This window comes from Osmia bicornis, chromosome 8, assembly GCF_907164935.1.
Source record: "Osmia bicornis bicornis chromosome 8, iOsmBic2.1, whole genome shotgun sequence".
Classification (NCBI taxonomy): domain Eukaryota; kingdom Metazoa; phylum Arthropoda; class Insecta; order Hymenoptera; family Megachilidae; genus Osmia; species Osmia bicornis.
This window is the reverse complement of record NC_060223.1, coordinates 9679826-9692459: the sequence shown is the minus strand read 5'-3', so window position 1 is coordinate 9692459 and position 12634 is coordinate 9679826. Positions and strand designations below refer to the sequence as shown.

At 32.7% G+C, this 12634-nt stretch overlaps 2 protein-coding genes across 6 annotated transcripts; one reads left to right on the top strand and one right to left on the bottom strand.

Annotated features, from left to right (window-relative positions):
• Positions 1–300: 300 nt before the first annotated feature.
• LOC114875267 (phospholipid phosphatase 1-like) lies at positions 301–10130 on the bottom strand. Of its 3 annotated transcripts, none has more exons than XM_029185363.2 (6): positions 10045–10130; positions 6334–6496; positions 3625–3779; positions 3292–3515; positions 3009–3129; positions 301–2184 (listed from the first exon to the last, which is right to left on the bottom strand). In XM_029185363.2, the coding sequence occupies exons 1-6, from the start codon at positions 10048–10050 to the stop codon at positions 1822–1824; spliced, it is 1032 nt and encodes a 343-aa protein (XP_029041196.2). In that variant the 5' UTR covers positions 10051–10130; the 3' UTR covers positions 301–1821. The 3 variants fall into 3 exon arrangements, with proteins under 3 accessions (XP_029041196.2, XP_029041197.2, XP_029041195.2); XM_029185364.2 differs by lacking the exon at positions 10045–10130 and adding an exon at positions 8289–8650; XM_029185362.2 differs by lacking the exons at positions 6334–6496; positions 10045–10130 and adding an exon at positions 4261–4520.
• Positions 4653–12308, top strand: LOC114875272. Of its 3 annotated transcripts, none has more exons than XM_029185381.2 (5): positions 4653–5271; positions 11189–11334; positions 11423–11527; positions 11599–11955; positions 12045–12308. In XM_029185381.2, exons 2-5 carry the CDS (start codon positions 11200–11202, stop codon positions 12297–12299), a joined length of 852 nt encoding a protein of 283 aa, XP_029041214.1. In that variant the 5' UTR covers positions 4653–5271; positions 11189–11199; the 3' UTR covers positions 12300–12308. The 3 variants fall into 3 exon arrangements, with proteins under 3 accessions (XP_029041214.1, XP_029041213.1, XP_029041212.1); XM_029185380.2 differs by lacking the exon at positions 4653–5271 and adding an exon at positions 10190–10279; XM_029185379.2 differs by lacking the exon at positions 4653–5271 and adding an exon at positions 10839–11054.
• Positions 12309–12634: the final 326 nt, after the last annotated feature.

The following is a 12634-nucleotide window of genomic DNA, read 5'->3' as shown; positions in this document are numbered from 1 at the left end:
AAAATTGCTTCAACCTGACCGCTAAATTAAATCCCATCCATTTACGCGCGAACAGAAAAAAATAAGAGAAAAGAGAACGAACCGCGAAAGGGAAATTTCTGGGTCACCGAAGTCTTTTCTTTTCCTCGTTTCAACGTCATTGACGAATGACCGGCTCTGTCATCTATACTTTACTTTTGTACTTCAACCCTCAAGTATCATGATGGGGTGACATTTCACTCTATCAAAGTCAAAATTAAATCCATAGTTCCTCAACTGAAAAGTACAAGAAAGAAGACAAAAATTAATATAGATTCAAACTTGCGGAAATATATTTGTGTGTATATATGTATATATATATACGTACAAATTTGCTTAAAACATAATTATATTACAATACTTTCAACAACCCACTGTTCTCTTTAAATAGAACACTTATAGTATTTACAATTTTGCATCACAATCGGAATGTTATAATTAATGAATAAATCCTTAATCACCTGACAAGCTACCATCAAACGTTTAATACACAATCATAAATTAAGACTTAAAAGACTCTTATGAGCAAATATAGAATTTTACATGCACAACTGTGATTTATCCTAAGATCATAAAGATAAATGGTTAATACTGAACCATTTCCGTGTGCGTGTTCTAAAAGAATTTTAACTTGCTACGAGAATTGTTTATGAAAATACTATTAATGGACCCTCTAGTTTAATACTGAACAAAGTTTCTAATTTGTTCAAACGATTTTGAATTAATCTCTTTACGTGTTTCTATTAGAATATTACTGGGAATGTACTCCTATTTTGATATTAAAAACTGAATTACTTTCGTAGCTACCATATGAAACAGTAAAAGCTACTTTTTTCATTCCTTAACTTAATACAGACTCGCGATACAATTTATTATATTTGTGAATATTAGTTTGCACCATACTTTAAGTTGTTAAACGAGTGCAAAAATCTTGTATATGTTTTATAAAACCGTACAGGATTCTTTCAATCCATTACATTATTCACTATGAACTTTCTAAAATATTTTGTTCTTATCAAAATTACTACATCTCTCTATAAGAATATAAGGTATAAAAGTTATAATAATACTCTTCATCTACACCACCCAAATTTAACGAATTTAGAATACCGATTCATAATAAAAATCCACCTTTGATTTCCGTCACCTTTCCAGCTGATTATTTGCCTATTCTTTTCTACCAAAATTCTTATTTATTTACAATAATATCATTGGAGTACCGTGTGTAAAGAATAACGGTAACTATTGTTTATTCAGTACACTTACTGTTAAATTGCAGAATCATAAAACCTTAATTATTATATTAAAATCTTTTGTATACTGAGGTAATTAGATTTCATTTACTCTCAAACCCTTACTAATATTGTTGAAAAATTAAAATTTGTCGTTTGATACGTTTAATCGTTATTATAGGGAATGTTATTAGCATGGTGACTGTAAGTTTACAGTTACTCGTATTGATATGTATCTTCCTAAAGACTGAAAGGAATTATTGAAAATATTCCAAAGTGCTCAATAAAACTGGCGGAACACGTTTTACTTGTTTTCAATGGCTTTCACCATCTGAAAACAAGGAAACACCTTTTACCATCGGAGGTAATTGTACCCTACTTAACATTATTCCTCTATTGTTAATTATTTTTTTTTCGACTAGCAATCAAAGTAATCCTGAACATTCACGAACTTCGAAGGAAATAAATAAATTTTAGTGAGTGCAACGCCTAATGCGTCGCACATTATGCATTAAGTCTCACCGGTAATTTTTGTGTAAAAAGTATAGTTTATCAAAATACTTATTTTCTCTTATTCCTTCCACGAGGTCGGTTTAACGTTTTTCAATTCACGAGTTTCTTCAACGGTTGTTTCAGGCAACAATTGCTTCACACTTTGTTGCCTTTTGTTGTTAAAACTAATCTGACCGTTTTCTACAGGGTCGTTATAGATCTGCGAAACGTCCCCGTTAAAACGAAACCTACGACATGCCACTGTCACGGTTAGCGCACTAAAAGCTAGTCCTAAGATATCCCCTGCTAACACGTCCCACCAGTGATGCCTGTTATCACTGATCCTGGTTACAGAGCATATCACAGTCCACAAGCATATCATACATTGCAGCCACGGTTTCAGAAAAAATGTCCGACTTGGCAAACGATTTTGTAAGTACCACTGTAACAAAAGAAAGAATGAAATCAGTTAGAATAGAGGCTTTCATTCGCATTCGACGACGAGAGGTCGTTTTCAGGTATGAAAGGTTCGCAGAAATCCCTTAGCGGACGGTTCATCGCAGACTTATGAAGTCGTAAAGCGTTTTCTATTTGAAAGAAAATTCTGAAAATTTGACGTCTAGTTAGATGGCTTTACGGCACGATGCTATAAACGAAATTCTAAGCTCGAAAATGTGAATGGGTGGCATCCGATGGCTTTATGAATTTACTGTCACCCGCAACAGGTGGTGATAGAAGAAAGCTGCCTTGTACTTTTCAACTAAAAGAAATATGAATTTTATTAGTTCGCCTAACCCGTGCATTGAATTGTTAATGTAATGTATAATATTCCATAATTAAAAATTTTTTACAATTTCTCAAGCTTTTCCTCTTTTCATTGCAAACAAAAGGGAACTGTGTATAATTGAAAGATGCAGACATCTAACTTAAATGTAATTATTCAGAGAAGTCTTAGTGTCCCGTTAAAGGACGACCCTCTTAAATAAGTGCTGGTGGTACTAGTGACCAGGCTTATCCCGGTTTATGACTTAATCACCGGCTTACGAAAAGGGATTAAGTTATAAGATAATAAATAAATCGCTCGTCACGGGGGAGCAACGAATAGCGAAGGGAACAAATGGTCAAAAAGGTGAAAAGCTATTGAATACAATTATCTGTATCTATCAGAACCTTTACCTATTCTGACAAATTGTAATAAACTGAAATGTACATCGCTGTGGAAAAACCTTCGGTGAGAATTTTTTTTTTCAAATCACTGATTCTTACCACAATAAAAATAGATGCGAACATAGAAAGAGCAGAGTGTCCAGATGGAAATGATTTACTGGAATCCGAGACGAACCAGCTTGAATCAATCGTATTCGTACACGTGTATGTCTCCACGTACCTGAAACAAAAAATACATATGTTAGTCGAAGTGATACATATTTATAATTTTTTTACCACACTTGTAACTTTTTCATCCTTTACTTTTTAAAAGTTTTACTGTCGAAGTGCAGAAAGTTGATGCTTCAAATGAACTATAAAATAAAGAAAAAATAGTACTAACTCATCGGTACAATTCTCAGCCTCGCGTGGTTTGCACGTATCCAAAAAGTGAGGTCTCGGTTCACCGACCAAAGTTTTCATGACATCGCATATGAATACCAAGGAAATTATTCCGATTGAATAATGACCATACCATAACCATATTTGTTTCATCCTGGAACCAGCGCATCCTAAATCCTTGCTGTACGCGTTTGCCGGATGGCACGTGTACTCTGCTATCCATATCTAAAACATGGTAAAATATTTTTAGAGACTACAAAAAGAAGCATAATTATCTTTTTATTTATTCGTTCTCGCTCAGCGACTTGAAAAATTATTTCGCTTTTATACGTACTATTAAAAGCGGCATTAAGAGACATCCAATTATCAATAGGGTCATAGAAATGGTGTCCCCCATAAACTTAAATGAAATTTTTGGATCATTACAGTAAAAGCCGATACCCTGTTGTGGGAGAGTCCAGAATTCCAATACTGCTAAAAGTACGATAACTGAAAAATAAAATAAATTATTAATAATTAAAAAAATGATTGCTTTTGAATCGTATCTAAATGTAAAAGACATCGCGTTACCGATGCATGCAAAAAAGAATTTGCTTGGGGGGAGAGGGGGTAAAAATTTTCTAAATGTGGGGGGGATTTGCCCCCCTCTAAATCCGTCCCTGGTTATTAAAAATTGTGGGGGAAGTCAGGAGCTTCCGCGAACGTCACCGATCTTAACATTAAAGTAAATGCAATCTCTGAAATTCTGTTTTCCCATGTTTTGTTATTCACAGTCACTTATGTACATAAGGTACATGAACGTGACTCATATTAACAATGTGTCTCTAACAAGCGGGAACGTTGAATCATTACACGACAATATTGCGCATGCACAGAAGATTATAACTTTTGACGCGATTACTCACGAAAATGCACGTGTTTCCAGCATTCTCTTCGCCTTTCATTCTGTCTATTCTTATACAATACTCACACATGCTGTACACGTTACGTTTAGTGACCAGTTTAGAAGCCCTCCGTAACGGCGCTACTTTCTCGTTTCCCGTGCTCTTGACCATGTTCAATTTGGCACGTGTACACGCGTAAACGTGCGAAATGATGATAGAATAAAGGGTGAACGGACAGGAAAGAAAGAAGAACGTAAGAAATGATAGAACAATGGAGATGGACAGCGAGAAATAGAGAAAAGAGTCGAAAAAAAATAGGAGCGCGGTTCCTCTAATTGGGTGTAAAGTGTCACACTATACTGCGCGCCTATTACGCCAGACACTAGATAAGTATTAAATGCCCGCGCGCATGCGCAATACTGTCCGCAAGATCGTACGCTTTTCCTGATAATAATAAGCAAACTTATCATGATTCTGCATCTTTTATGTTGACACGAGATGAGAATCTGATGGACAAAGTATATGCAACACGTTAATAACGTTATATTCAAGATATATATGCTGATTAACCAAGAAATTTAACTCTGAAAATCCGATTACCCAAGCGCCTTCGACCGCAACCGGAAACTGCATCACCCTACCACTTGTTTCCACTAGGGTTATCTTATGTTTATAGAAACTATTCTGTTTATGAATTCTTTTATAAACAACGATAGCCAAGTAAAAATCGTATATCGAATATCAAAATAACGAAAAATAAACAAAGGAATTTTGGTTCGAGTTAGAAATAATAAAAAAAGGTCCTTCGCTACTTTCTATCTAGGTCAAATTTTTATTAGGGGTCAAAATTGCCGTGCTGCAGGCGCTTCGGTGGTTGACCGTTCGAAAATCAACGAATCAGGGCTCAGCTGGTACGAAACTCGTGTCCCTAATTCGTCGAGAACGAAACAATGCGATAATGTAAACACTTTTTGAAGTGGAAGAACTCGGACTCTTCTTTCGCTGACACATTCTTTAACGTATCGTCGCGAGTAAGAGGTGCCATTTCAGTTCAGTTTTACTGGAGAACAGAAGGGAAAATCTACGATATTATTTCGGTAAGTTGCACAGGGTGAATTTTTTAAACGTTATAATTATATCGTCTGTGACAATTTATTCGCGATCGGTTCTAGCGGTAATTAAGACTCGGTATTTTTGTCGAATGCAGTTTGTATTCTAGCACAGTTCATTGACGTTTCACCGCACCCGTGTGCACCAAGTTATTTAACGCGATGCGAGCGGAAAAATTCTAAGCAGACAGTCGTCTCATGCGGTATTGTGTTACCAGAGTTCGCGGTTTTCCAGTCAGCTCTCGTTGCACGCATGGTTTCGTTTCTAGTGTGCGTTTTATTTAAATAGAACCTACGATCGTGCAACAACCAATAATTTATGGTCATCGATTATCACGCTACATTCTATCGGACTAACTTAGTGAATGGTACACACAATATCAGTGATTTTTAAAAAGGGGTACGCCAATTGACGCGAACAAAAACGCGCAATTTCATTTGAAACAATTTTTTTTAATTTTGTACTTTGCTATACACGTCAATCGAAGCGTATTTTTATTCTCTATAAAAAAGATTTAAGATACTTGGGTCAGAAATTGATTAGTTCAGAAGATATCTTAGGGAGTCTTCTAGGCTCTCCCTGTCTCTCCCTAACGATAAGATATCTTCTAAACTAATCAATTTTCTAATCAAGTACTTCAATACTTTTTTTCAGAGAATAAAATCACGATTGATATATAGAGTACATAATTAATTATTTGCATCCTTAGAAGTGTGACTATAATTAGTTCCATAATCCCCTCCTAAAAGATAGGAAATATAACAATTAACATGAGTTGCGGTAAAAATTTAAATTTCTTTCCAAGTTCATAGACATCGCCCAGGAAGAATGAATGATACATGCACTTCCGCATAGTTACCTCCTAATGTAATAACGTCACTTCAATTAGCGAGCCGTCATTTCCTTGCAGACACGTGGAAATTGAATGAATTAATATAAAAACGATCACAATCGCTTATCATTAACCGCTCGGTAACAAATTATGATGATTTGATTAAGTTTACTATCGAAGTAAAAAATTAAAGTAAAATAAAATAGAAAGTTCAAACCTGATAAGGCGAGTAAAACATCCAAAAAGAGCACCCAGTGTATTGTATTTTTACAGATACTCATGATCTTTTCGGAAACGGTTCGCGTTGTTATTCCGTCCGGATTATCCAGGATTTCCTCCAACGTTCCCGTACTGTAATGGGTTAATTGTTCCGTTGAACTCTACAAAATAAAAAACATGAATGAACGAAAATTCAAAGATGAAAGATTTTATAACAGCAAATGGTAATTTCCTGATAATATCATTTGAAAATTTTTAGATTATTATTCAAACAAATTTAACGACATACGTTTAATATCAGATTAAAATGTTAAACAGCAGGCGATTATTCACTTTAATTTAAATACAGTTGGATACATTTAATTACCTGTTAATCTAATTCAAGCATTAATTTGCATAAACATGCTTAACAAGTACTACACATTGTTAACAACGATCGAAATAATCTTCGCGATAGCCATTAATTTAAATGTAAATGATAGTAACTGCTGTTTGACAAATAGCTGGTCAAAGAACACGTCGTTTATTAAAGATACGTAGCCAATAAAAAATACGTTAAAAAAGGTATCGAGTTGGAGGGAATAATACGAGGCGAGTGAGCAACTAACCGGAAGTGACCTCTTATTGTTAGGATCATCTGGCTGCCCTTGACATACTTGCTATCTCTTACGGGCCAAAACTTACAATTTTTCTTAGCAAAATTTACGAATCCTTGGGGTTCAAGATTCAATTTCTGGTTTCGTTTTTACAGAGATCCATCGTCTAAGGGTTAATACTATTTTATATTTCATTTTAGGGGAGGGAACAGGTTCCTGAATTTTCTTAACAAGGGCTAGAATTTTAAAATCGTAGAATGATGGGGGGAGTTAATCCAAATTAACTATCTTCCATTTAACTATGCTAATGATTCCAACAACGTTTCAAAGATTTGCAAAATTAAATACTATTCTAAATTAAAGAGAAATCATTCCAAGATCTATTGTTACTAAAGATCACTGCAGTTTTCAATTCCATTTAAGGAGTTCAACGAGACTCCTTCCATTCTAAGGAACTGATTCCATTCAACAGAAAAGTAGAAAAAGGATGAATAAACAAAGGAAACGTATGTACGTTTCTAAAAGGTATCGATGATTCTCATTCTCTAAGAATGATCATTAGAAAAATCGAAGCAACAGACGGGTTAAAAGAAATTGATAAACAGGGTTATTAATTAGGTCGAGGCTTCGAAAAGCTCGATTAATGATACTTGATTGAAGAATATGCTAGCACATCCGCATTTTCAGAGGGGAAGATAAGCATTTTTTAACTCTGCTATTACTATGAAATTAATTAGGGGGAAAGGTGAAGCCCCGTGCTAGTTTCACGATGCAACGTTCATAACACTCTGTTTCTCTGATCGTGTTTTTCTAATATCCCTTCGAAAAATTCATCTTTTTACCATTTTACATTGAATCGATTTCCTTTTAAGATAAAAAAAAATAACTTCCTTTTAATTACATTTCGACGTACAAAATATTATCAGAAATACCATTCTTAATATTTTATGTATATAGGAAGTACCTATCCCTATGAAGAAATAAAAAATTACTAACAATATTATCGATTGAAAGATACAGATAAATGTTTCGATAACGAACTCTTATCAGTCTACGTACACGTATTCGTTGTAACAAACATACAAATGACGAACACTCTATCGAAAAGTGTATTTGATAAAATTTGAAAGACCCTTAGGTAAAAGTGACACGTTTACAATATTCAAAGTATTCTCTCAAAAAAGAATTTCTTTTCTCGCAAAAGAGAGGTTGCCGATTAAATTCGCGACTTTCACATTTCTTTCCTTACATAATTATTTATTGAAATTCAACGAATAATCGAAGGAAGCATTTTTCACTATATTCATAGCAATTTTTTTTTTTTATTATTCTGAGGATAAATATTTTGCAAACTTACAAGAGAAACGTTTGCCGCTAGTTTCGGATGCAATTATTATATACCGTTGCCAGTTCACACAAAGGGCCAGCACAAAGCACATTTTATTCAGATTGCAATGTCGTGAATTATGGAGCAAAAGATTGACCTTGCAACTCGAGGAACAAGCTGACGAGACCAACTCGTCATCCTTCAATTGAAGGAACAGTCAAACTTTTGTACAAAAATCTTCTCGTACAACACACGCGTGTTAAATTCTTCTTTTACAATCATTCGAGAAATTCTTGTTTTCTTATCAAAATTAGTGACACATTTCTTAAAAAATATATATGTATACATATAAACAATGGAGCTCGAAAGAGCGTCGAAACAGAACTGACGAGTACCTCGTCTTCAATCAACGACTTCCCTCGTAAGCTCGAATTAAATGTTCCACCCACCCTCTTGCCCCCCTCCACACACATATGCCAATGAAAGTATTCGACACGTGTGGTGTGGTTTACGTATAAATGTTTCGATATCACCACCACCACCGAGATGAAACCGTAAGAGGTCCAAAAGTAAACGACCTTTTTACGGTTTTACTTGAAATTCTCAACGCCTCGAGTGCTAGAGTCTCCCAAGGACAGGCTAATCTGATTTAACCCTTGACAATTTCTGATTTTCTCATTTAACATTGTACAATTCTATTAATAATTTGTTGTTAGCAGGGGTGAATTGGTAATCATCGAGATATTACAATTAAAACACTTTGTTTCAAGACATTTTTAGAATAATTTGCTTCTTTGTCTGGGGCCATTTATTATAGCTGTGAAAAATGATAATGAAGATTGAAAGGGGTTGTATTGCTTATAAAAATGTCTTTTATTATCGGATTTAACGAAGAGAGATCGCTTCTCTTATTTTGCAAGGATGTTGCCTATCTTAAATTTCCCTCTCGAATTTTAATAAGCATTTGTATGATAGATTATATTTCGAAATTTTCTCCCTCTTCCTACTCGTAGGGTTCCGCGGTTCCCCGGGTCCCGGCCCCTTCGCGTAGGCTTCACCGAGCGCTTGCCCCTCTCCGCAGACGGCCCCTGGAGAATGACTACACGGGGAGCGAGTCCCATAATATATAGGCCCACCTTCCCCCACCACTAGCGCACAATATTTGCGCGCGAAAATTTGATTTTTATCATTTGATGTATTATTCATCTTTCTTAATTATATACTATATTTTATAATATTTAATAATCAAAAATTATATTATTTTGTTTTCTAAGTCACTTTTAATATCAATATCGTTAAAATTAAGATTCTAAAAATTTCTATTTTTCCTGTAACGCCATTTTCCCTAGAGAAGCTCACCTTATTCGATACTGCACATGCAAATTATAAAATAATGAATGTTAACAGGTATACTTTATACATGTAACCAATTCGATTAAAAAAGTTACGAAAAATTATTATATCTCTGAAAATGACTACTTAGGATGTGAACGTAATAAACATGAATTTTACATACTTATGTTATGAAGAATAAATTGTTTCGATATTTTGAAACAAAACATCGGAAGACAATAACAATGACAAAATCTATTTTCAAACTTTAATATTACAGTTGTAAGATAAACAATATTTGTTTAAATGTTTTCTTATTTTCTTGTTTAATATTGTAACTGCCGTCAACTTATATATAACAGCAATTTTTATATAACAGCAAGTGCACTATCATTACGTTATAACAAAATGCACATTAATTTAAATTGATTATTATTAATTAATAAATTCTAACCTGCATTGTCCACGTGTAGAAATATATCTTTTAAACGACGAATAACGTAGAAAATGATCACTCGCAAAGTATTATAAACCAAGCGTACATCTGTACAACGTCTGAATACTAATTGCGAGAGGTAAAGAAAATCATTTATGTAAATAAAACCACTGGAAAGATAAATTCTGTTGACAGTTCACTGACAAACATTACTCCAAACAACGTCATTCCATGATTCAGCCAGTGAACTTAGGTTAGTAGAAGGGGTATATAATTTGTATAATCCACGAATTTACTAATGACTGCAACCGTGCAAATAGAAGAATAAATCTTCTTGTTCGTGTTAATATTTAAATGTTCGATACATCACCATTCTGAAATAGTAATGCTTATTTGTAATACTTGCAAATAAATAATAAAGATATTAAACTATACGGCAATATTTTAATTTACCTGTTATTAAATTTATATCGTTCAAACGATTATTTATAATATTCCCTCGAGAAAATGAACATATTTATTCAAATCACTACAATCTCATTTCAAATCAAGTATAATTTATCTTTTTTATACCGATTTACATGTATGCTTGTAATTAAATCTTAATTAACGATAACAATGTATATAGATTAAGAATGTGTCTTAGAATTGAAATAAGAAATTATTCTTAAACAGAGAATATAATACATGCATCAATTGAAAAGAAATATGCAAAGCTATAAAAAAATTTAGGTTACTTTGTTTCGTTTTTAAATTTAAATTTAAAACATTAAAGTTTTTATGCTGCAATTTAATTGGTTCATTTGACAACTTTTCTACCAGTCAAATTTATGAATCTCCTTGTTGATTATAATACTGAAGATATTGACGAATTATATTTAAATACTTCATAGTTCAGTTTATTGCGATATTGTAGATGGAAGTGAGGTTATATGATTAAGACGAAATAAGATAAAATACAGAAAATCAATTTTCTACTTTCATGAACAAAATTTAAATGCGTTTTTCATCTATACGAGTGAATACTGGTACTTTTTTTTGTTGCATGTACTACATTTATATGAATATATAGTTGTACTTTTTTTTTGGAAACATTTACATAATTCTTGAATCTTATAGATTTAATATGTATAATTTAACTTTATATTTCTTTTATTTTCAGATATACTTACAATGAGTTTATTTACTGATATTAAGAAGAGGACTCAAATACCTTGTAGCGATGAAAATCCATTGTTTGTACTTCAACAAGATTATATTAATAGAAACCAAAGAATAAGGAAGCACAGGACTCCAAAAAATGTAAATGTTAGTATTTTTCATATAACCATTAATTTAAGTTAATAAATTCATAAATAATTATTTAATAAGTTGATATACCTGTTATATTTTGCAGTTATATGGTAACAGTGATGATGGTAATTATAATGGAAGCTGTGATGATTTATCTCAACAGCAGTATTGCCTTCCTGAAAATGAAATTGCATCCTCTATTAGAGAAGTAAATATTACTTGTAAACCTATAAGCTAAAACACATGATACTTATCAAAAAAATAATTTCAATTTTACAGGCAACAGGTGGGATTGATTATTCAAATGAAAAGCTTGAAGAACAATGGAGAATTAGACAAACAGAAGCTAATTTAAAATCTCACGATACTATTTCAAATAAAAGCTCGTCTTCAATTAATAATAATTATGGTTATAACAATTCAAATGTAGAAAGTGGTACTGACTCATCTCTATCAGAGATTAAGACTGTTGAAAGAAAGCAGACTGAAGTCGAAGAGACTATTTTAAAGAAATGTAGGCTCAATAAAAATGCAGCAATTAGAGGACTTTTAAAAAATCATATGATCTCAACAAAAGATTTACAAATGCCAGTTGGTTCTACAGATGTAGGATATAAAAATAATATAGATGTACAGGTTCGTATTAATATCTTTAAGTTTACAGATCTAACAAAAATTTAATATCAACCAAGTAACTTGACAAATATTTATATCACATACAATAGAACACAGATGTTTTTCCATCAAGTAATTTAAGTGAGGACACTTGTATGAAATTAGTTCCATATGAAGAAGATCCAGATATTTTTATGCAACCTATACAAGCATATGGGGGCATAGATGAAAACAAATATCAAGATATTGACTTTTCTGTACCACATGTGGGTAAAAAGACCATAGTTACGCCGCTGCAATTTTTTCTTAGCATAGACGATTCTGATTTTGATTTTGTTAAAAAAGATACAAAGAAAAAGAAATAACAGTAACTTATTTATCGCAATAATATTCTTTTATCTTTAGAGTCTATTTTTGAAAAAACAAGAATAAGGAGAAATATTAAATAAGTAATTAATGATATCGATTTTGTTGTAATGATGTATATACAGGTATCGACTTCGTTCAAAAATTCCGAATAATATTGACATTTGTGTTTAAATAACGATAGGTAGTAAATTTTTCAAAGTAAAGTAAATACGTTTTGTTCTTTTAAGTATGTTGGATTCTAAAAAATTAAATAACTTTATATTTTTGAAATGTTTAATAAAAAATAGAAACCTTATGAAAACGACAATTATGCATTTGCAAATGTTATAAA